This window comes from Pseudonaja textilis, chromosome 15 (genome assembly GCF_049901715.1).
Source record: "Pseudonaja textilis isolate UNSWEBS1 chromosome 15, rPseTex1.2, whole genome shotgun sequence".
Lineage (NCBI taxonomy): Eukaryota > Metazoa > Chordata > Lepidosauria > Squamata > Elapidae > Pseudonaja > Pseudonaja textilis.
Window position 1 is genome coordinate 12,460,675 of NC_142004.1, and position 25,206 is coordinate 12,485,880.

The 25,206-nt window shown below is 43.1% G+C and overlaps 2 protein-coding genes across 2 annotated transcripts; one reads left to right on the plus strand and one right to left on the minus strand.

Moving 5' to 3' along the window:
* Window positions 1-10,697, plus strand: COQ5 (coenzyme Q5, methyltransferase). The gene is made up of 7 exons (XM_026717015.2): window positions 1-313; window positions 4,423-4,572; window positions 4,855-5,079; window positions 7,439-7,545; window positions 8,008-8,096; window positions 10,033-10,144; window positions 10,229-10,697. The coding sequence occupies exons 1-7, from the start codon at window positions 163-165 to the stop codon at window positions 10,328-10,330; spliced, it is 936 nt and encodes a 311-aa protein (XP_026572800.1). The 5' UTR covers window positions 1-162; the 3' UTR covers window positions 10,331-10,697.
* Window positions 10,698-11,314: 617 nt separating this feature from the next.
* On the minus strand, window positions 11,315-17,321 carry DYNLL1 (dynein light chain LC8-type 1). The gene is made up of 3 exons (XM_026717016.2): window positions 17,050-17,321; window positions 14,607-14,744; window positions 11,315-13,233 (listed from the first exon to the last, which is right to left on the minus strand). The coding sequence occupies exons 2-3, from the start codon at window positions 14,736-14,738 to the stop codon at window positions 13,096-13,098; spliced, it is 270 nt and encodes an 89-aa protein (XP_026572801.1). The 5' UTR covers window positions 14,739-14,744; window positions 17,050-17,321; the 3' UTR covers window positions 11,315-13,095.
* Between the last annotated feature and the right edge of the window lie 7,885 nt (window positions 17,322-25,206).

The following is a 25,206-nucleotide window of genomic DNA, read 5'->3' on the forward strand; positions in this document are numbered from 1 at the left end:
AAAACCGTATTCAGCCGCAGGCGGGGATCAACAACGGAGCCCCGCACGTGTGCGCATGCTCCGTGCTCCACCGCCGCCTTTGGGCCTAAAAGGAACGGACGGGGGGGGGAGAGAGAGAGAGAGAGAGAGAGACTGCGCGTGACGTCACGTCAACTAGGCAAGATGGCGGCCTCCGTGCTGACTCTTTCGGGCCGCGGCTGGGTGGGTTGCGGGCCGCGGAGATTTTTGTACGGTCTTTCGCGGGGCCTGTGCAGCGGCGGAACCACGCACTTCGGGTTCCAGGAGGTGTCGGAGGAGGAGAAAGGAGAGAAAGGTGAGGCTGCGCCCGGGAGCCGTTGAACCGCCTGACCTGGACGGCTCATTTGTGGACTTCAGCTTCCAGAATTCCTCAGCCAGCTTTGCTGGCTGAGGAATTCTGGGAGTTGAAGTCTACAAGTCTTAAAGCGGCCAAGGTTGGAGACCCCTGATAGAATATCTCTCTCTCCCTCCCTGCAAGTAGAAAGGTAACGGTGCAGGCTTTGTGTCCCGGGTTGCCTCTTCAGCTCAGGGCATGGGGAGTTTACCAGGAAGGCTGGGCGGAGGCAGGCAACAACGGGAGATTGGATTAGTACCGGCAAGTGATAATACCGCTTTAAACTACACTGATAAATTAGCTAGTTTACTTTATTGTCATTGCACCTCGTACATTGAAATTAATGCCATTTTCAGTATACGTTATAACTATAAAAATAAAGACGACCCTTGGACTGTTGCATCCAGTTCAGTTCACCACGATGCAAAGAAAACTCTGGAAAGAGTGCAGAGAAGAGAGATAAAGAGGATTAGGCAGCGGAAGGTTAACCTTAAGAAGAACGGTTGCAGGGATTGAGTATGTCTCTAGTCTAGTGGAAAGGAGGACTTGGGTTGGTCATGATAGCAGTGTTTCTATATTTGAGGGGCTGCCACAAAAAAGAGGTAGTCTTTTTTCCAAAGCACTAGAGGGCAGGAGAAGAAGCAATGGATAGAAACTGATCCAGGAGAGAAGCAACCTGGAATTAAGGAGAAATTCCCTGACAGTGAGAACAATTAAGCTTGCCACCAGAAGTTGTGGGTGCTCCATCATGTGAGATTTTTTAAGAAGAGCCTAGACAGCCATTTGTCTGGAATAGTATTGGATCTCCTTCCTTGGGCAGCGGGTTGGACTGGAAGACCTCCAAGTTTCCATCCAGCTGTATGAAACCACATATCTATGTATCCATTCACACCCTTGGAAATTTAAATAATTCAAATTGGAGTGTGCAGGGCTGATATATACAGATTGGGTAGAGCTTTGATTGTACTTTCATGGACAACGTCTTGGCCTGCTGACAACTGACTCAAATTGTACTGTAAATACAGAGAGAAAGAGAGGTGCCAAATATCTGTTTTCCCGATGTTAAATCCAAACCTGCTCCATTTGTTTAAGGTTTTCTTCTGAGAGGTCATATGCAGGTCTTTAAAAAGATAGCCTCCTAAAGGCTTACATTCTTAGCACAATCCTTAGGAATTACATGTAGCTCTCAACTTATCACCATAATTGGGAGCAGAGTTTTGTTGCTAAACAAGACAGTTAAGTGAATTGCACCTGAATAATGACTTTTTGGGCCATTTACTGTTATTAAGTGAAGCATATGGGCATTGGCTGGGCAGGTTGCAAATGGTGATCACTTGCCCCTGAATGCTGAACTATCATAATGCCAAGCATCCAAATTTTGGTCACATAGCTGTCAGATGAGATGGCAAGGACCCTTTTTCAGAGCTGTTATAAATTTATGTGCACCTACTGGATAAAAACTAGATTTATAATATTGTGGCATAGATCTTTGTTGAATCCCTCTTCCATCTCGTGTAATGCATCTGCTCATTGTTGCACAGAATTTGCATTATTATCATCTGCATTACTGTCTGGTTTGGAAGCATTACTGCTTCAGGAAGGCAGTGCAGAATGTAGTGAGGATGGCAGAAAAAATTATTGGTAGTTCACTTCCATATAAGCGCTGCTTAACTGGGGTCTACAGGATTCTCAGGGATGTTACACATCCTTTTCAAGACCTTTTTTCCTTGTTCCCTTCTGGGAGCGGGGTTAATGGTATCCCAAGCAGAACATCTAGATTCAGTCAGAGTTTTGTTCCATATAGCACTAACCTTGCAAACTCAAGTTTTCTCTTTCAGCTATGTATTCAAAATTGACAGTGATGAGAGAGAGAGAGAGAATGAATAGCAGGTGTGTATGTGTCTTATGGGTATATACTTCTTTTTGACAGCAGGCAACAATTTCATTTTTAATGTGGGCCAGTGTGCTCACAGTAAAAAACGACAATAAAGGTCATCTTCTTAATGAAATTATAAGTGTGTAAGTCTTTGTGATAGAAGGTGCTTCCTTCAGAACAGCTGGGTCTGCTCTTGGGAGCCCTGTAGCCCCTTTCTTGCCTGCTTTCCAGAGACTCTTGAAGACCTGGCTGTGTATCAAGGGATCCAGAGTAGTAGTGGATTCCCCATTTTTTGATGTGCTGAAATGGAGGCTAGGCAGCCATCTGCCTGCAAAGCTTCAATCCCTGCTTTGAGCAGCAAAGAAGAGCTCACCCAGAATATTTCCAGTTCCTTGATTCTGTGAAACAGATTGAAGAGTTATCTAAATATAGTTTATGTCATATTGCATGTCAGCTCAAAAAATATTTCTGTGGTCTTTTGGAGTTGCCAACAGAAAGGGAGGGAGGAGCAGTGTGGCAGCTGCATTCCATAAATGTTTTCAAAGATAGTTACTAGGTGACCAAAGTTTCTGCCGTGCAACTGGAGAGCATGATTGATGACTCTTGGCTATGGATATGAATTACAATACACCCAGGGGGTGGGGGAAAACCAGGGTCAAGGGTGACAATTAATTGTGTCTCAGAGTCAGCTATACCCAGGCAATGCTGGACCTTTTAACTTCCCATAAATCCTTTTGAAGTTTTGGAAGTTTTGGCTAGAGACTCATGATTTAAATGATTTAAATGGGGTTAAGTGCCGGATTCCTGACATTGCACTTACATGCAATGCACTTAATCTGCACTTATAAACTTTTAATCTGCACTTAAGCAGATTATTAGCACCTGTCACCTGGCAATTCTCTCTGATCTGCCTTTTCTCCCTTTTACCGTAAACAATAGTTCTCTTACCAAATCATAGTTTTGCACAAAAAAGAGCAATGAACAGTAATACTGCCTTAAAAGTGCAATTAGGGGATTGGGAGGAGGGGGGTGTCATTTCAAAGCATGTATGCCCAGCAAAGGTTTCTATTTCCTGAAGTTATGTCCATACCAAAGTTTCTTCTGTAAAGAGGGAAACAGTCTAGAGGAAAGAGATGGGTCAAATTTCAGTACTGGAGAGCATGGACCAGGATCTCAGATGGGGTATTTGAGACATGAAGACCAGTAGAAAGATTTGGAGACGCAATTTATCTTTGCATGGCATTGGCCAGAGCTGTCTCCCATGGAAGCTGCCTCTGTCCTATTTGCTCCCACAGAGTCTAGATTCCATCAATGAAGTGAGGCCATCTAGGGGGGCCCTGCAGGTGGGCCTTCTTTGTTTGCCTGCCTTCAGGTGATCTTTAAAAATCTTTCTGCAAGTCCAGGGAGGACATTGTAGTTTGTGGACATTGACTGTGCTGCTTTTTTTGTTTTCCCCAGTGTACCAATTATTTTATACTGTTTTCGTACTGTATTGTGTTTATTATTGTGTTTTAATATTGTGAAGCCATCCAGAATTATTTGGAGGTGAATGATTTAGAAACTTGACAAATAAAATATACATGACAGATATATGCTTGGTTAATCTTATAGTACATTATTTAAATCAGTGGTGGGATTCAACATTTTTTTACTACCAGTTCAATGGGCGTGGCTTGGTGGGCGTGGCAGGGGAAGGATAGTGCAGAATCCCAATTCCCTCCCCATCCCACTAGCCTGCTTTCCAGCTCCGTTCTCCTGGGCAGGGCAACCAAAAAAGGCCCAGTCAGTCAGCTGGGACTTGATGGGAGGCAGAGAAGAGATGGGGTGGTGGGGCCAGTCAGAGGTGGGATTGGCCGGTTCTCTGAACTACTCAACATTTCTGCTACCAGGAGAACCGGTCAGAACCGGCTAAATGCCACACCTCTGATTTAAATATATAGATATTTCTGGAAATTTGATTGCTGTCAGGATGATGTGATACAGCAATTCCCAACCTTTTTGGCTTTATGGACCAGTGGGGTGGGGGGTGGAGGAAGAGAGAAGGTTCCCCGTAAGCAGTGGGGGCACATACCCGCTGCTTGCATGGTCCGGTTTTGAACAGCCACGGACCAATACTGGGCTGTGGCCCGGGAGTTGGGTACCCCTGATATAGATAACAGAACTGATCTTATTTTGAAACAAATGAAAATTTTAGTTTACCAGGTGTTTGAAAACGTGGCAAAGAAGTATGATCTCATGAATGATTCGATGAGTCTGGGAATCCATCGTGTTTGGAAGGACGCCCTGCTACGTCACATGAACCCTTATCCAGGAGCCCAATTAGTTGATGTTGCTGGCGGGACAGGTAAGTACCATAGAATACTGGGAAGGGAAGAGACCTCAGAGGTCATTTCGTCCCACCCCCTGCCCAAGGCAAGAATCCTTATTCCGTCCCGGACAAAAAGCTGTCCAGTCTTTCACAAAAGTTCACAAACCCCATCCAGATTTGAGTGTGTGTAGCACGCTATTAGAAGGAGCAGTTTGAATGATTTGTGCACAAGACCGTCATGATCCCTGCCTTCCCATCGCTTAATTTCAGGAAAAGTAAATCTCACGTTTTGAATCCTTCTTTTCAAAACAAATTCAGGTGACATCGCCTTTCGATTTATCAATTATGTTCGTTCCCAGCGGGAGTATCAGATCCAGCAGAAGCTGAGAAACCATCAGAATTTATCCTGGCAGGAGATCACTCAGCTTTACCAGGAAGAGGAGAATGGATCGCTAGGGGGATCCCACGTAGTGATTTGTGACATTAACAAAGAGATGGTGAAGGTTGGGAAGCAGAAATCGCAGCAGCTTGGCTACTCGGAAGGTAATAAGTTGTTATTTCAACAGGGAGATCTAAATCAAGGCTGGTGAGTTTGTGACGGTATATGTGTTTCCTTCCGGCAAGCTGCTATTTGCTGCGAAGCAAGGAATCCTGGCCCTCTTCCCTCTGACAGGGGAATGTTAGGCCTCAAAAGCAAAAATGACATGTGGGGATTCTCCCCATCTGGCTTCTTTATTGCTTTACACCAGGGGTCCCCCAACTTAGCAACTTTAAGACTTGTGGACTTCAAGTCCACAAGTCTTAAAGTTGCTAAGTTTGGAGACCTCTGCTTTACACCTACAGGCAAAATTTTGGCTGACGGGATTCTACTATCTGCATGTATCATATGCTCTGGGAACTATTAAGGAGAGCCTGCCTTTGTCCTCTCTCTCTCACACTTGATATCCAGGCTGAGTTGCCTCTTATTCTTCTGGAATGCACCCCTCCCTCCTGGGAATTCATTGTACAGGTAGTCCTCGGCTTGCAACCATTCATTTGGTGACTTTTTGAAGTCACAAATGCCGCTTGCAGCCGTTTTTCACATTTAAGACTGTTGTGGCATCTCCATGGTCATACGGTTAAAATTTAGAAGAGACTGGACTGCCGTCTGTCGGAAATGTTGTAGGGTCTCCTGCTTGGGCAGGGGTTGGACTGGATGACCTACAAGGTCCCTTCCAACTCTGTCAATCAGACACTTGGCAACTGGTTCATATTTATGATGGTTGAAATGTCCCAGGGTCATGTGATCATCTTTTGCAAACTTCTGACAAGCAAAGTCAATGGGGAAGCCACATTCACCAAACATCTGTCAGGGCTCCAACAAATCCATCCTCATTCAAATCAAAAGTCTCTGGCCGCATCTCAGAGAAAAGTAAATTGATTTATTAGGTGTGGTCATGTTGGCGTTTAGCTGGGTGCATTCAATACTAAATCACATCATACATTTTTCCCTTTGTCCTGGTCTTGCCTCCACCCCCTGGATGTGACTTCTCCAATGGGACACATCCATGTCCCAAGAGTCATCATGCTCTGCAATAACCACCTTATTCTCCGACAACTTTGGGCTACTGAGGTGATTATCTAGGCATTTCAAGAATGCCTTTTTTCCCCCCTACTCCCTTTTTCTGGCAGCTAAAAAGACCAAAGGAGTATCTTTTTAGTTGACAACATCTGTGTTACTAATTTAACAGCTGCTGTGATTCACTTCATAACTCTGGCAAAAAGGCTGTTAAGTGAGGCCAAAAGTACTTAAGAGATGTTTTAGTGAGCAAGAGAAATGTTGGGCTTAAGTCGAAGACGATGTGTAGACTGAGCTTTGCAAGCCTAAGTGAGTCTTTTGTTGAGTCTCCTTTTGACTCTGAAACTTTTCAGATCATTCAAACAGGAACAGGATGAAGGAGCTCAAGGCTCTGCCTTCGAGGAGGGAGACTTTGGGAAGCCTTTTATCATGATCCGGCTGGGCAAAAGAATGGAAGCAGCTTAAAAGAAAACTTATGGCCACAAGAGGGGTACTTGGATTGTCTGACTAGGCACATCGTTGGGAACTATGATCTGACCCCAAGCTTCCAGTTACGCATATGTGGCAGATAGTTTGCGCATTTTGCCGGCAGATTTTTCAACACATGCTGTTACTCTGTGTATGGATATAAGCATAATTTTGTATTTATTCATTTATTTTGTCATGGTTATGTAGTGTATATTGGAGGTGAAGACCTTTTGAGAACTGCATGCAATGAAAATTCATTTTAATGTATACCTATTAGTAGTATACATTCAAAATGACAATAAAGATATTTATTGACTTAGATTTAGACAATAAAGTCTAAAAGTCTACTCGAGCATAAATAGCATGTATAACAACAAATCTTTCTATCATAATCATTGACAAGAAGGTCTGATGTATAACCCAGACAGAATGTAATGTTATGCCATGGTTTCTGGGTAAAATACCCTATAAGATAGTGGACAATATACATCAAGCATGTGTAGGATCCCCCCCATTTCTTCAGTAATTAGAATGGGAAATATGCCCCTTCTCCCCGATTTTAGCTAGCTAATTCAGAAATAAATGTAAGTCATGATGCAGAAGTGGAGAAAAATTGTAGCTTGTCTTAACACTGAGCTAACCTCTCATAAATTGGTTGTTTTTAAAATGGAGACACCCCCATATACATATATGATGCCATTAATTAGTGATTGCTGCTATGACAAAAATTGCACACGTTCACATTGTACTGTTCACTTTAGCATTTATACATTCATCACAGGTTCTTAATTTCATAAAATATGTTGATCTTTTAATGAAGGATGCCTTTGGAAGGTCCTTTGGGCACTAATCAATTCCTTTTCTCATTCTTTGAAGGATTGTCTTGGGTGGTGGGGGATGCTCAAGATCTGCCCTTCGATGACAACAAGTTTGATTTTTACACAATTGCTTTTGGTATCCGTAATGTCACTCATATGGATCAGGTGAGTGTGTGCTCCTATTGGTCTATTGTGGGGAGGGTTGCTAGGTTTATATTTGCCTTTTCTCCTGTCACTCAACTCCTGCACCTCCTAGTCCCACCTCACCCACTCACCTCGTGTAATAACCTGGTCAGGTAGCTGGAAAGAAAGATTGGTCCGAAGTCAGCCAGCAAGTGGCCATTGGCATCTGAGTCATCATCTCCCTAACAATTACACCACTTAAATCTTTGGTATCATCTTCATTGCTCCAACCTGGCATTCTTTCTTAGACTTGTCTTCCAGTGACGAATCTTTCTGGGGGTGGGCGGGTGGGGGGTCCCAACATTTCAAGCAATTAACAGGCTAGTTTAAACTAGATGTAATCTTGTCCTCCCCAAAGCTCTCCTGGGTGAGCTCAGAATGCCACGGGGAGGGTCAGAATAGGCCGCCTTACTGTGGGAGGTTTTTTGTTTGTTTCCTTTCTAGGCACTTCAGGAGGCTTATCGAGTCCTGAAACCAGGAGGGCGTTTTCTCTGCCTTGAATTCAGCCATGTCAACAATTCTCTTCTTTCCAGGTTGAAAAAAGCATCTTCTTTTCAGTTTTTTATTTCCCCTTAAGCAAATAAACAGGGACTCAGTGGCTAAGACGCTGAGCTTGTCAATCAGAAAGGTTGGCGGTTCGGATCCCTAGCGCCACATAATGGAGTGAGCTCCCGTTCCTGCCAATCTAGCAGTTCGAAAGCACATTAAAAAATGCAAGTAGAAAAATAAGCACCACTTTGGTGGGAAGGTCACAGTGCTCCATGCGCCTTCAGCGTTTAGTCCTGCCGGCCACATGACCACGGAGACGTCTTTGGACAGTGCTGGCTCTTCGGCTTTGTAACGGAGATGAGCAGCGCCCCCTAGAGCTGGAAACGACGAGCACTTATGTGTGAGGGGAACCTTTACCTTTAAGCAAATAAGTACTGTGACAGTGAGAGAGGTTTCCTGTTTATTGAATTTTAGTGCATTGTGGGTTGTCATCGGACAACTGCTCAGTCTGGCTGAGTGGGGCTCAGCACACAATTATGACATCACAGCGTCCTGTGGCCATGACGTGCCTTTTGCCACCACCTTTGCTGGCTTCCTACATACAAAGTCAGTGGAGAAACCAGCAATCACAAATGGCAACTACATGACACCCTTGTTTTATGGCAACTGGAAGTGCTGGATTTTCCATTGCTAACCATTGTGGTCACGTGATACTGCATTTTATGATTACGTCCCTTAGTGAAATTTCTCCCCCAATTGCCCTTAAGTGAGGACTACCTGTGCATATTTCATCCAAGATAAGTCTTTTTCAGTTGGTGACCTCTCCTTCCTTCCTCCCCTCAGGTTTGGTTTAGGAAAACAGTAAAAAAGCAGAAATAGAATAACAGTACTTTCTTAGCCCAGGGTGAGTAACTTAACAGTTTGAGTGTCTTCAGTCAAATGCAATGCCCCAAACTAGATGTCATATTCTATGGAATGAAGAGGGAAGAATGACACCTTATATTGACTCATTTTTGATGACGCAAAAAGAGATGGATTGGCTATCATCTTTGCAGATGATATGCAGGTAGTCCTTGGTTAATGACTTATTTGTTCAGTGGCTGTTTGAAGTTACAATGGCACTGAATGAATGCTACTTATGCCCAGTCCCTAATGTTGTGGCTGTACAGGTAGTCCTCAATTTTTGACTATAATGGAGCCTGCCATTTTGCTTCTAAATTGTGACAGTTGTAAAGCAGGTCAACACATGACCAACCAATTATATAGCTATTTTTACAGCAGCCATTAAGTGAATCCATACTTAAGCAAACATTGCACTCATTAAGCAAATCCCTTCACTAACTGAAATAGTGGGTTTCAGCCAAATTGCCATAAATCATGGTAACATGGCTGCAGGATGCGGCAAATGGCTACAAATGTGGGCCAGTTGTTGGGCACCCAAAATGAAATCATGTGACCATGAGTGAGTTTGGGGGGAGGGGGGTAGCCATTGCAAATTCAGAACCGGGTTGTAAATAGCTTTTGGGAGTCCGTCATCACTTCAAACAATTATAAAGAGCCACAGTGGTGCTGCAGTTGCCAGCAGTTTGGCAATTCAATTCTCACCAGACTCAAGGTTGTCTTAGCCTGCCTTCAGAAGTTGATAAGAGGACCCAGATTGTTGGGGCAACAGGTTGACTGTATAAACTGCTGAGAGAGGGCTGTAAAAGCACTGTGAAGCAGTATACAAGTCTAAGTGCTATTGCTATTAAATCGAGGATGACCTGCATTGCCTATGAAATATTTTATGAAGTTTCTAGAACAGATCTCTCTCCCCAAGAACATTCAAAGGGAAACAAAAGCCTGTTGGGGCCCCGTTACGAGTTTACTTTCAATATGCGAAAATTTGTCCCTGAAGTCAAATTGATTGTGGAAAGTTTGGTCTACTAGATAAGATCGCTTGCATCCAGTATTTTAATTTTTTAAAAATTTTGTTTTCAGTCTGTATGATCTCTATAGCTTCCAAGTTATTCCTGTGCTGGGAGAAATTATTGCTGGCGATTGGAAATCCTACCAGTACCTTGTAGAAAGCATAAGGCGCTTTCCAGCTCAGGTAAAACAAGTCCTCCAAGTATCTAAAAATTAAAATTTAAGTTCTATACACTAAATGCTACATTTACCATTTGCTCTGTTTTAGGAGGAGTTCAAGGAAATTATCGAAGAAGCAGGCTTTCTGAAGGTGGACTATCAAAACCTGACATCGGGCATGGTGGCCATTCATTCTGGCTTCAAGCTGTGATTATCTTTCTTTGTACTGAGGGAAAAGCACTCAACATTGTTTAAGTCAGGACAAAAGAAAGCAACTGTTTTCAGCTGTGCTTATTTAAAACTGTTCATTTTACTGAACAAGATTTAGTTCATTTGAAACCTGGACAGTGAACCCTTCAGAAATGTTTTAATCATGTCACCCAACTGAGGTGTGGCTGAAGAAATAGAAGAAGTGAATGGAAGCCATGTTTACTGTTCTAAAGGTCCAGGCTTTTATCAAGAGGTGTAGGATTACTTTATATATTAAAAGTATTTAAATTTTCAATTGTTTCTTTGTTTTCCTGAAGTGGAGGATGTTTTACCTTATGAGGCATATTCAAGTAAAAAGTTAAATCTAATTCACGTTTTGGTGGTTGCAGCTGTCAGCCAATTTCTGGGAAACTCCTCATCTCTCCATAGTCTCTCATCATCTAACACAATTTACAGCATGTTCTAAGCTAGTGATTTATCCAAGTGTCAGTGCCGTGGGTGAATGTAGCTGCTTTCGCTCAAGCTGAGACTAGCTTAGCTCAATGGGGTATGTGCTGTTAAACACTAAAGCAGGGCAAACTAGCGGCCTGAGGACAGGTATACCCTGCGCAGGCCACACCCACCCCAGCTCTGTGAATGGGAACATTGCAAAACATGACTGCGGCGAGTTTGACACCCATGTTCTAAAGATTTATGACCTAATTGCATGGTATCAAACCAAGATTAAGTTTAAAACGCAGAGTCTCTCCTTCAAGTTGCGGCAGTAGATTCCATGAGCACATCAAGCTTCCTTTGCAACCATGCAGATTTGCCACTGCTGCTTTCTTGGAGATTTCTTCTAGTCTACAACCCCTGGAATTCGATCATCCAGGCACAGACCAAGTCTGATCATGCTTAGCTTCTATCTAGCAAGCTGAGAACTGCCACTTTCTGAGGTCACACATACACAATTGGTGATAACAGTTTACAAAAGCAAATTACTGAGTTTGTATGAAGCCCAGAACATATCACAATAGTTTAATATGTTATACAAATTAGGCCCGCATCTCTACAGAGCATTAAATACATCACAGTATACATAAATGCAACACAAGCTTGCTCAGGTAGAATGCTATGCTTGGTACTCAAAATGCCCCAAAGTTAGGCATTCCTTAGCTCCAGCTATTTTTATTGATAGCCATGAATAGAAGTCAGCCCTAGAAAAAGTTAACTGAAATTCTCTGGCTGGTTGTCTCTATGAAGATTGAGCCACTTGCTGTACTGTTATTGGAACTGGCTGGCCAACATTTGAATATTTTAAAGTAGATATACATTGTATTCTTAGAATTGCACTATTGTGTTGGGTACTAACATGCACCAAATTCTTCTATTACAAACTCGGCCACATTAGTTTAAGAGTGTTAAAACAGTTTACAGGAGGAGTAACCTGCTTCCAAGCACAAAATACCTACGGAGAAAGGAATAAACCAGCAAATATTTAGGATAAGAAACCTGAAACTTTTAAAAATAATTTGGGTAATAAATGTCTCAAGTTGCCATTGGTTACAAATGTTTTTACATTTAAAAGGCACAAAATATTTCCATGCTTAATTTCACTAACACAGTATCAGTGTTAGCCCCTCTGTGATAGTTAATTTGAACTATATCTTAACACACATTCTTATTTCCATGGGGTGCTTCCCTCATACACATTGCTTTTAGACCATAAACTTCAAGGTTGAAGGAAAAACTTGGTACTCAATTAAACATGCTATTTGTCTGTCCCAATTTTATAAAGCAGAGCTGATCCTGCAACATGTCAACCAATCCATTAAGTACACGCACTCTCGTTAAAAGTGGTTACACATTTTTCCAAATGTGGGATGCTCTAGTCCTTAAAATGAATTGAATCATTCAGCACTTGTTTTTCATGAGATAGTTTGCTAGAATTTCTTCCAATCTCAGGTCTCTATTATGTACTGCGTTAATATATAGTATGATTGTACTGAGCTATCTAGCACATAAGATTAATAATCCTTAAAGTTGAAGCTTGTAGAATAGAGGCAACAAACTCTAGTTTTGTTTATCTGACATATACAGATATCAAATGGTAATCTTAACCCTCTAACTGATTAAGCATCCATAAGTTCCATAATAGAGGATTTCAAGTATTTTGTTTAAATCATCCCATTACAGGATATTATTCTCTTGCACAGATGTGCTTCAAAAGGAAGTCTAAATTAGAAGGGATTCTAATTGTGTGTCTAAGGTTGTGCTCTCTTAACAGTTGTGCTTAAAAAACATTGGAAGCCAATGAAGTTAAACACAAGAAACCTAGATACGTTAGCTGATATAAAAAGGCATTTTCAAGTTTTAACTCAAATATGATAACCTAGGCTGATCCTACGAAACCTTGGAGTTAAGCTTGGAAAACGCTAAAGAATTTTCAGCTTCAGTGTAATATAGAACCCCAGTAGTCCTATGGAAGAGCTACCCCAATATAGAAATTTTAAGAGTAAGTTAAAGGATGAATACCCAACAGTTTTATTACAAAATTTGGGTGGATTGTTTGTTTTAGAAAGAAAATACATACAAGCTTACTTTTTTGCTATTTTTTTTATGGCCACAACAAAAACACAAATTGGTACATAGGAGTACCTGTCATTAAAACAAAAGGCTTGAAGATCAAGGTATGTTCCCTGGGGAAGGCTGAAGACTTCAGTCTATTTGGAATTAGCGTGGAGTCCTGTAACCGAATGCATATTTGGGTGAAAAGGTCCCATACTTCTAACCAGACTTGAAAAGGAGAATAGCAACTTGACCCAGGTAAAAGTAGATGAAGTGTTTGGTCTCATGAGTCACGTAGCTGCCAAAATTTCTTCCCACAATGCAGTGCCAAGTAGGATTGTATTTCTTGTCAAATTCCTGGAAGAGAATCCCTTAAAATCTTAGCATCATAGATATTGATATTTTCATTCAATCTATTATACTGGAAAACATGTCTTATTCCAAGTTACTGAATTTTAACTCTTGAGCAAATTTTAGTTCTAGCATATCCTAAGTTCTCCTTAAAAAATTGAAGTGATAATAAAATGCAAGAACTCATACGATCATGTTAAGTCAATTCTGCAATTTCTGGGGAAACTTTATCGAGGCATAGAGGCATTATTTTTTCCAATGATTAAATCGGTATGTGCTACTGATAACAATTCTTTCAGCTAGACGTAAAAGTATTAAGGGATGCGAACTCTTATAGTTCTGGGACATCCTGGTATCTTGCATGCCTCTGGGCTACAGTGATCCAGGAGCAACTCTCTGAATTGGAAGTGGCCCATTTGGTTCTCTGCGAGGATACACGTCTGGAAAACCAGGGATCAGTTCTGGAACACTACACTTCAGAGGAGCAACTGAACTTCTTGAGTCGAAAATGTTGGTAGTCCCACAATGTTGGTAGTCCCACAATGGCAGGATTTGTATATACCAAAAAAGTAAAGTACATAGAGTAGTAACAGTATGAGTAGGGCTCAACATTTATCACTGAAAGCTGTGACTGATGCATTGAAACAGAGAATCTTGCTTACAAAGGACTAGCATCTTCAAAATGGTTTTTATGAGTACCCCACATACCTTTTCATTCAGTTGATCTTTTACAGAAACCTACTATCTCATATTAATCTATGCACCTAAGGATATTATATTCAATAATATAACATTATTTACATTGCTGCACTTGTTAAGGCATTAAGTTTAAAGATTTTATCACTTAGCATTTTTCTATGCTGAATCTCGACTCTCACTAGTCAAGCAAATAAATTGTAGCTGTGGTTCAATTAAGGTTATACAAAGCCCAACAATTTGAGAACCAAATATTCTGAAGAACTCCAGAAACTTCCATCCTCCCTCTGGTTTGTGCCAAATATCCTCAGAACCTTGTAATTCAACAGACAATTTGATACTTTCTGGAAGTAAAATTCCCCAAATTTGAAGTATGCTGGGTGCAGTCCGGCCTTGAAACAGGCTAAGGATAAGAATGCAGCAAGTAATTTCTAGTGCAGATAATTTTACTTCCAGAAACCTTCAAACTCATTCTGCAAATTCTGTTACAAATTTGACAAGGTCCCATTTTCCATGGGTGAACAAATTATCTTTCTATTCACACAAGTAATATTTTTTGTCACTAAGGTCTTAGTATTATTTTAATATTAATTGAAAAATTCAGTTTAGATTATATTCTTGTTAGTTTCTTTTCTAAATTAAAATTCTAAGGTAGTAGGTATGAGATGATGGTTCAGCACTACCTTCTTTATATGGGCAGCAATATCTTTCTCAATGTTATATTTTTCCAAGGCCTGTGTAGCACACTCCACAGAGTCCTGCTGCATCTCCTCAGACATATCTGCATTTTTGATCACAGCCTTTCGATCACTCATGATTACCTACAAAGAATGAGAAATTATTATTTAATTCATCTATTCTACAAACAAGGTATTCAAAAGTAATTTTTAGAAGCAACAGTCTTTTTAAAACACAAAGGTTTAGCCCAGACAGAAAAACAAACTTATTCATATTTAGCTATACAGGCAGTAGTCATTTAATGATGCACTAAGTATGATATCATATGACTGCCAATTTCTGACAGCAGCTACAACAGTCTCCAGTTGCTGTCAATAGGGGAATCCAGCATAGTTGGAGTGTCCCATGGTCATATGGTTATCAGTTGCAACCTCCTGCTGACTTCCCATTTTATTTGCTCACCAGAAGCCAGTAGTGGAGATTGCAAAGGGTGATCATGCGAGCATTGGACAATGCAACAATAACTGCTAGCTGATTGCCAAGCACCGGAAAATAGTGATCAAGTGACCATAACACTGAAATGACCACAATTACTAGGAACAGTCATAAAACTCCTTGTTCAGTTCTGTCAGAACTTTGAACAGTTGCTGTAAGAGTAGTTGTTCAACAAGGACTATATGTAATTATTTTTGGCGAGCTTCAAAAATGCAATGCAATAAATTACGTCCCTCTGCTTCACCACACTCAGCCTGACAACTACTCAGAATCCTTCTCGTGGAAAGGATCAATATGCAACACATTCATTTCAAAAGCTAAACATGGTTGGATGTTATTTCCGTGTGATGGGAGACTACCAGGATAAGCCATCTGTAGAGTAGATCAGGAAGTTTGAAACATGCAAACATTCTGGAGGAATGGAAGTCAGAGATGTTGCAACTACTTTTCCTTGCTAGCATAGCTACCACCTATGCACTACTAAAATAAGCAGCAGGAGGATCTTTATGTTGGGTGCATTGCCTTGTAATAAAGCAACTAACTGCTCCTGGGCATCTCTTTTTACTCCACCCATTTGCAGGTGTGCAATTACGCCTTTTGCACAAAAAGGCTGGTTGTTTAGGCTCAAGAGAGATATCAATTTTGCCAAATTCTCCGTTATTATTTCCATAGCCCCTGCAGTGGTATATCTCAAATGTTAACTCCTTCATACCAAATCCACCTAGGCATATCTGTCTCCTAACCCAAGGGCCCTCACCGTTCAACCACGGCAAAGAAGTATCTCAATGTTCAATGCCACAGACCACCACCCATCACCATTCCTTGAGCAGGTCCCCTCAAATCCAAATATCCTTTCCTTCTATAGATAAATCAACCTCCACCATTTCCATCTTCCCTGAAAGAAGGCAGCGGGGAGAGACCTGGCTATTTTTAGCACTAGCTATAGATTGCCTCCCTAGGATTCCCTCCTCAAGCACCTAACTGCCTCTCAAACCTTCACTGTGTCCATTTGGTCCACTGTTCACTGCTTATCCTAGATTTTAAACAGGAATGTTATTTTCGAAAAGCCCTAGCCTGTAAGTTCTTTAGGCACCAGAGGGTATAAGTATTTCTATTTAGACGCTATTAACCCTTCGGTTCACGAACCTAATTTATATAAAGCAACATACCTACATTTTATTAAGAAAAAAAAGTGCGAAAACCTCAGGTCAGAGCCAAGGAAGGCTTCAAAGTTGCTACCATTAGGCAGATCCCCTAACGCGGATCCCCCTTAAAAAACCCCTTCCAGGTTCGCCCCCCTCTGCGCCATTTATCCTCCTTTCCCCCGTGTCTCTCTCTCCAAGGATCGGGTCGCGCAGGCACCATCGCCTTTCGCCACCCCCCCCCCACCTCCCCAAAAGCCCCCTCCCACTTCCTCCACAGGGGGAACACGCGCGGGGGGGGTCGCAGATGGCTGCCCGCCTCGGAGGCTCCTTCGGGGAAGCCGCAGAAGGGCGAGGATGCCTGGCCAAATAATAACCATAAATCATAAATAACGTGGCGCGTCTCGCTGCACAGATTTGGGGGCGGGGGCGGGGGGGGGCGGCGGGGGCGGTTCCAAGCGCAAGGCAGGCCCGGACGCCGATTTGGAGGAGCCCCCCGGTGTCCCGGGTTTCGGCGAGCGCGGCGTCCCCGCTTCCAGCTCCTCCCAGCCGGCGAGAATCCCTCACCCGTGTGTGTCCAAAACGGCCAGGAGCGAAGCGACCCCGGCGTGCTGGGACTACTACAAACCCCATCATCCACCACCACCACCCACACATACACACCGCACGGCTGGGGTTTTTAGGAATTGTCGTCGTCCCCCACCAGCCGGGGCACTCCCACGGCGGCCCGGGGAGCTTTTCCCGACCGCCTCCAGGGACAGCCCGATGGGCGTTGTAGTCCGAGGCGCGGGCACCCCCATCTCCTCCTCACCGTGCGGTGGTGCGGCCGCTGCTGCCGGGCTGCTTCCGAGAAGAGCGGGGAGGGACGTTGGCGGAGCCGGTGAGCAAGTTGGCACCTCGGCGACGCTCCTCCGGGTCCCCCGTCGCGTTGAACGCACTGAGGTAAAAAAAAAGCCCGCCCTCGCGCGCGCGCGCTCTCGCTCAGCCGCCTCCGCCCCCGACAAGCCTCGAATGCTGCCCCGGCCGGTGGCTTCGCCCCCTCCCCTCCGGCCCGCCGCCGCCACGCCCAACGCGCCGGCGCTCCGTCCCGCAGGCAACGGTCATTGGCGGCAACAATACGCCTCGCGGCTCATTGGCTGGGGCGCCCCCGCCTCCCCCCGGGTTTTATTGTTGCATTTTATTGCAGCCCGGCATGCCCCGCGCCGGGGCGTCCGTTGCCGGGGCGACGGGCCGGGCGGTTTCAGAAGCCTGTCCGGGCACGTGGAGGGCGTCAAGGCAAGGGAACCGGTCGAACGAAACGTGATGGGATCCGAACGAAACTCATATTTTAAAAAGACATTGAGTACCAGAAGTAGAGTTCCGCAGAGCAGGGTCTCCAACCTTGGCAACGTTAAGACTTGTAGACTTCAACTCCCAGAATTCCTCAAATAGCGTTGCTGGCTGAGGAATTCTGGGAGTTGAAGTCCACAAGTCTTAAAGTAGCCAAGGTTGGAGACCCCTGCCTCATAGCATATGCAGAGATCCTTCTCCTCAGAGAAAGGTGTTTTTTTGGGGGTCATTCCAATAAATTTCACCCTGTCTTTCTCTAGGTCAGTATTTCTCAACCTCAGCAAGTTAAAAGATGCATGGACCTCAACTCCCAGAATCCCCTGGGATTTTAGGCCTTATTACATATTTTAAATTAAAGTGATATTAGCATTTTAGCATGGCATCCCTGCTTCTTTTTTTTAACTTAAGGAAACCAACCAGAACCTTTTTTTTTTTTTACATGTGTTGGAAGAAAAATCTAGTTCAGTTCCAAGCCAGGAGAAAGATGCTGGAAATAAAATGGAGGTGGATTGAAAAGGACTGTTTATTGATGAGCAGAACCAACCATCACATGCAGTTCTGGGACAGCTGACAACTTGGTCTGATGAGTGGATGGATTTTTATACAAGAACCTATACAGTTTGAACGGTTCTTGGCATTGTGTAATGAAGGGGCTTTTGTGCCTTTTGCTATTTCAATGGTGGATTAATCCTACTATGTCCTAAAAGGTCACAACCCGTCCTTAGAATTTGGGTGGGGGGATGTAAATTCTTAACCCCATCCACTGGAACTGAAGGCATTTTGTTTGGGAATAAATTGGCCCAGCCTCCCTTAATGGGCACAGAATATCCATCTCTAAAGACTCGAGGCAATTGCTGGACGCTGTTTATTAAACTGGGGCTGCTTTCTGCCTTTAAGAGCATGTTTCCCCGTTTCTCCTTTGGAGAAATATAATATTCTGTCTCTTTTAATATCCCCCGAAATATTTTATGGGGGGGGCTTCCTACATATGCAAAACTGTCCCATTCATAACTAAACCAGCCAGCAGCTGCCAAAAAAGCCAATGCAATCCTAGACTGCATCAACCAAGGATAATCTCAAGATCCCAGGAAGTTATCTTCATGTGATACTTTACATTGCTTTGGTAAGACCACACTTGGAATACAGGTAGTCCTCGACTTACGATCACAATGGAGCCCAATATTTCTGTTGTTAAAACATTTAAGTGACTTTTTGCCCCATTTTATAATCTTTCTTGCCACAGTTGTTAAATGAGTCACTGCAGTTAAGTCAGTAACAGGGTTGTTGAGTGAATCTAGTGTTGGAAGAAAAATCTGGTCCAGTTCTAAGACAGGAGAAATAAAATGGAGGTAGGCTGCAGGAAAGGAGATCTCTATTTATTACCTTTGTTGTCAGAGTACAACATGTGTACAATGAGATTGGCTGTGCCTCCCTTTGTGCACGCACACACACACACACACACACACACCAACACAACTCACAGTGAAGACAAAAGTCCCTAATCCAGTCCCAATCTTATTACATGATGTGACCTTGTTGCCCAACGTGCCGGCCCTGCAAGTCTATCGTACTATGTTGACATGAAGTTATTTTCCATTCAGAAGGGATGAGTCTGCCTATCGAGATGAGGTGGGCCAATCGTTGCTTTCGTGGTATGGAGACAATAACTTGGTCCTCAACACCAATAAGACCAAGGAGCCTATAGTGGACTATAGAAGGAACAGGTCAGACTTTCAGCCCTTGCTTATCAATGGAGACCGAGTGGAGCAAGTGGCCAGTTTTAAGTTTCTGGGTGTTACCCTAAAGAAGGTGTTTTATTTCGTTGTACGAGGTACAATGACAATAAACTAAACTAAACTAAACTAAAAAGTCTGACAGCCCATGGGTAGAAACTGTTCTTCAGCCTGTTGGTGTGACTGGTTCTGCTTCTATATCTCCTCCCCAATGGCAGGAAAGTGAAGAAGGGATGACTGGGATGTGAGTCGTCCTTGAGAATTTCTCTCACTCTTCTAAGGCAGCGAGACCTACTGAGGTCATCTAGTGGTATCAGGGAACAGCCCACAATGTTTTGTGCTGGGCTCATCGCCCTCTGTAATGCCTTTCTATCCATGGCTGTCAAACCAGCATACCACACCGTCATGCAATATGAGAGGATGCTTTTGATTGTGATAAAAGGAGGTCATCAGTCATGTTTTAATTTGTAGCCAGAAACTAGTGATGGCAGCATGTTTCTGAGGCGGCTGACAAATGGGGTTGAGAGTAGGTGGGCTTTTACACAGTACATTCTTTGGGGCTTAGCCATTGAGATGCCTGTCCCTGTGCAAGAATACGTCCTTTAAGATTTTAGTGGCTGTTGCCAGATTCCTAAGGGGTTATGCAGGGGGCAAATCCTAGGTGTTTTGTTTGCCTGAGTTAATCTTGTCAGTTTCAGTTCCTTGCCTATTGTGTTGCTTATTTGGACTTTCTGGCTGCTCTTTGCTTATGAATAGAGCGGCCCAGTTTTCTGAATGGATGCAAACTATCCATTCCTAAAGACTAGCCTCTCTCCAGGTTTCTGCTTGAGGCTGTTTTCCTATAGAAGGAAGACAGAGGCTACTTTCTGCCTTTAAAAAGATGTCTCCCCTCTTCTCCTTCAGAGGAAATATTTTATTCTGCCTCTTTTTTAAAATTACTAAAGAATACTTTCTTCTGGGGATGGGGGGAGGCTTCCTACACTAGCTTCCCCGTTGAGTTGGCTCATCAAAAGGTCACCAGAGGGGATCATGTGACCTCGGGACACTGCAACTAACATGAGTCTGTTGCCAAGTATCCGAATTTTGATCACATAACCATGGAGTGCTGCAACAATCATAAGTGTGAAAAAGAGTTATAAGTCCATTTTTTTCAGTGCTGTTGTAGCTTTGAACAGTCACTAAATGAACTGTTGTAAGTCGAGGACTATTTCTGATGTGTACTGCATACCAGAACAGCTAGACACAAGGAGAGTTTTTCCCCGAACGCCCTCACTCTACTTAACAAATAATTCCCTCTACACTGTCCAACTATTTACAAAGCCTGCACTACTATTACTATTAACCTTCTTATCACTCCTTATCACCCATCCCTCCCCACTTGTGACTGTATGACTATAACTTTATCGCTTGTATCCTTATGATTTATATTATGTTTCCTAGTATGATTTGATTGCTTATTGTACCCGATGACTATTAAGTATTGTACCTGATGATTCTTGACAAATGTATCCTTTCTTTTATGTACACTGAGAGCATTTGCACCAAGACAAATTCCCTGTGTGTCCAATAACACTTGGCCAATAAAGAATTATATTCTATTCTAATTCTATTCTATATACTATTCTATATTCTCTACTCTACTCTACTCTACTCTACTCTACTCTACTCTACTCTACTGCATCCAGTTCAGGTCACCACAATAAGAAAACATGTTCAAACTAGAAATTTTCTAGAATGCAAAGAAGAGCAAAAAGGTGATTATGGGTCTAATTTAGATTTGATTTTAGATTTAGAATTGGGCTTCCCCATTGACTTTGCTTGTCAGAACCTTGCAAAAGATGATCCGGTGACCCCAGGACAACAAAACCATCATAAATACATGCCAGTTGTCCAAATTTTTAATCACGTGACCATGGAGATGCTACAATAGTGGGGTGAAAAATGGTCCTGTCACTTTTTCAGTGCTCTTGTAACTTAGAATGGTCACCAGAATGTATGATTATAACTCAAGGACTACCTATACAAGAACGAGGGAGCACGTTCCAAGGTGGGAGGTGAGAAAAGAAGGAGCACAGCTTGGCGATAGATAGGAGATGGAGGAAGAGTGTTGGGAGGGCCACTCTAGGAATCTCCCAGGGCGCATTGGGTGAGGATAATAAAGATTTAGTCTGGTAAGGTTCTGTTTATTAGGTGTAAGCAAATAAAGAACTGAACTTTGGCTGAATTGTACTATGTTGTTCCTGGGCTGGGCCTGACAGGCGTTGAACAAAGAGAATTATGACTCCTGCCATTGCAGCACTCCTATGATCAGATTACAAAATTCTGGCACCCATTCCTATTTTCCTCCCCATCTCTATTACCCACTCAGTCCACCAGAATATGGAAAGCAGCTGCAGCTGTGGAATTCTTGGCATGCTCCTTGACTACTTCTCCCTGCCCCTGGGGGGGGGGTCATCTCCTTACCCCAACCTGGAGGACCAGGGCCGTCTCCTTACCCCAACCTGGGCTTCTCCATACCTCACCTTGCCTGGGTCCACTTGCCTTTTTTTTGCAGCTGCTGTCAGGTGTGCCCAACCAATCCAAGGTGCAGCCTGACAGCAAGCATGTAGTCTCTGAAGAGGTCCTTCCTAGCCTTCGGAAACAGTGCAGGAGCACAAGTTCCCCTCTCCTCTTCTAACCTTCCGAAACTTTGCGTTCTCTGGCTCTAGCCAGAAAGCAAATGAACGTGATGATGTTTCTGAAGGGTAGAAAGGTGAACCCAGAAGGGGAGAGAGGTGGGCTGGAGAAAGGAAGCTCAGATTCCAAAGATCCAAGCTTCCGTCCTCCAGCCCAGTGCAGCAGTTCTCTTCTGCACATGGAGGGAAAAGGTTGGCGGAAGGAGGCTCAAATCTTAAAGATCCAAGCCAGGGCAGGAGTTCCTTTCCAGGCATGAAAAGGAGCTGCCTGCCCTCCTTCTGCTTAACAACCCACACAACTGTTTAACAACCACAACTGGGAGAGCTGGGACTGCAATCACTGAGTGGTCACATGGGCACCTCTCTTAATGACAGCAATAACCTATGACCAAAATTCCAGACTCAATTGTGGTTGTAAGTTGAAGATTAAATTTTCGCTAACTTTTTGAGCCAAAAAATAAGCAATGCAAAGAAATTAAGAATTCTCTCTCTGAACTGGGAAGGGTAGCATATTCCCCTTCAACATTGGCACACAAGCTGGGAATTCTCCTATAATCACAGCTCTGGCTTCACTAGCAGGTATGAGCTGTGGTCTGGAAGGCCTTTTGCACAGCCCCATCTGGTTGCAAATTGTGCCCTTTCTTAGATCAGAGCCCCTTCAGAATGTAACCCATGCCTTAGTCACCTCATAGCTGAACTACTGCAACACATCCTACATGGGCTATTTATGAACACCTGAGCTTGAATTCCAGAATGCTATGGTGTGAACAGTAATGGACATGCATCAGTACATCCATGTCCTGTGCTTTCCAAGCTGTACTGGTTGCTGGTTTGCTTCCAGATGTGGCTCAGAGTGCTACCATAGTTGTGAGGTCCTTGGTGCTCTCCGAGCTTGGCTTGGTTGCAGATGTTTAGTTGCAGATCATCAGTATATGTGTGTGTGGGTTTGCTCCCTGTTTATACACAGTAAATTGAGACTGAGTAGCTTCAGCAACCACTTCTCTGTGTTTTTTTCTGCTCATTCTATCCATTCCAGCAAGATGCGCATGCTTCAGGTCCCATTGATCTAAGAATGTTGGTTGTCAGGTCTTTTCATGCCTTTTCTGTCATAGAACCGGATCTATGGAACATTCTCCCTCCAGAGATATTAGAATGACCCTGACCCTTTGGGTCTTTCATAAGGCCAAAAGACCTGGTTCTGGACCCACGTCTGGGCCCGACTATGTGAAGGGACCTGTCTCCTGGCTGCATTAACACTGATGATTGCGATATTTTCCTCAGCTGCTAAGCATTTTTGTATTTATGACTGTTGTTTTTATTTTTGATCCATTACAGAATAACAGAATTGGAGGTCTTCTAATCCAGGGGTCTCCAAACTTGGCAACTTTTAAGACTTGTGTGGACTTCAACTCCCAGAATTCCTCAGCCAGCAAAGCTATTTGAGGAATTCTGGGAGTTGAAGTCTACAAGTCTTAAAGTTGCCAAGGTTGGAGACCCGTTCTAATCCAAATCTCTGCTCAAGCAGGAGATGCTATACCATTTCAGACAAATGGCCATCTGATCTCTTCTTAAAAACCTCCAGTGATGGAACACCCACAATTTCTGGAGGCAAGTCTTTCCACTGATTAATTGTTCTTGTTGACAGGAAATTTCTCCTTAATTCTAGGTTGGGTCTCTCAGCCGGTTACTTCTTGTTTTGTCCTCGAGTGCTTTGGAGAATAGGTTGACCCAGAGGTGGGATTCTACCAGTTCTCACCTATTCGCTAGAACCGGTTGTTAACATTCTAAGCAGTTCGGAGAACCGGTTGTTAGAAGAAATTCCTGGCCTAATCCTGTAAGGAAGGCAGGAAGGAAACATTCTGGTGTTGCTTACAGAAACTGCCTCTCCATTAACCCTTATTACATTCGTGGCAGGACTAGACTTCCTGTCTCAGGAACTTCTCTGGAGCTTTTTTCCCCTCCTTTGCTGGTACTTTGTGTGGAGTGACCCTTCAAAGGTTACAATGGCACTGAAAAAAGTGACATGACCATTTTTCACACTAACGACTGTTGCAGCATCCCCATAGTCATGAGAGGCCAGGTGAGGAGATGCGTGCCTCGATGTGAGTGATATTGAGTTGGCCACACCCAGCCAATAACATGACTACCAAGCCATGTCCACAGTACCAGTTTTTAAAAAAATTGAATCCCACCCCTGGGTTGACCCCCCACCCCGGACAGCCCCTCCAATATTAGAAGACTGCTACCATGTCCTTCTCTTATTTAGACTACACAAAACTAATTCCCACATCATTCATTAATTTAGTCTTTAGTCCCCTAATGATCATTGTTGCTCTTTGCATCTTTTTTCTAGCATCTCAGAATCTTTTTAGTATTGTGACCAAAACTGGACACAGTACTTCAAGTGAGGTATTACTAGGGCAGAATAAAGCAGGACTAACAGGTTGTATGATGTTACTATCTTTTTGTTGATGAAGTTCATGGGTGTCAAACTTGATTGTGTTGTGACATCATGTGACATATCACATTTTTTGCCTTTGCGGAGGCGGAGTGGCCTGCATGTGATACATCTGGCCTGTGGGTCACCACTTTGACATCCATGATGTAGCCTAAGACTACATTGTTTTTTTTGGCATCTGCAGCACATATTTCAGTGATTGTCCATTAGGGCTCCTAGATCTCTAGATTTAGGTTTAACTAAATCTAGGTCTAGATTTTATTTAACGTGTTTGCCAACCTGAGTTACTTGTTGAGAAGGGCAGCTATGTAAGTTGATTAAATAAAACAAATGTTTCCAGGTTAATGTTTTATTTACAAAGCCATGAACAAATAAACTGTGGTTAACTTTCCTTTATGGTTATACCAAATCCAAACAAACTACATGAGTTGTTGATCCCATCAGTCATAACGTGGTTTCTAGATTTTGATTTATAATGCAGTATGAAGATAGCATTTCTGATTGATTAGCTATAATTTGTAGGTAACAAATGGTATAATATACCGTAGCTCCAGACCAAAAAACATATTCTTGTGTGATCTCATAAGTCATAATGTGGTTTCCAGGTTTTGGTTTAGAATGCAATGGGGTGATTATGAGTCAGAAATGGTTTAATTTTAAAGGATTCATTCATTTTTGGAGCACAGCTGTCAAAATATTTGTCAAGCCCTTGAGCTGCTAAGGAAAGTTGTACATCTTTAATTTACAGCCATACAAACACAGCCATTAATTAA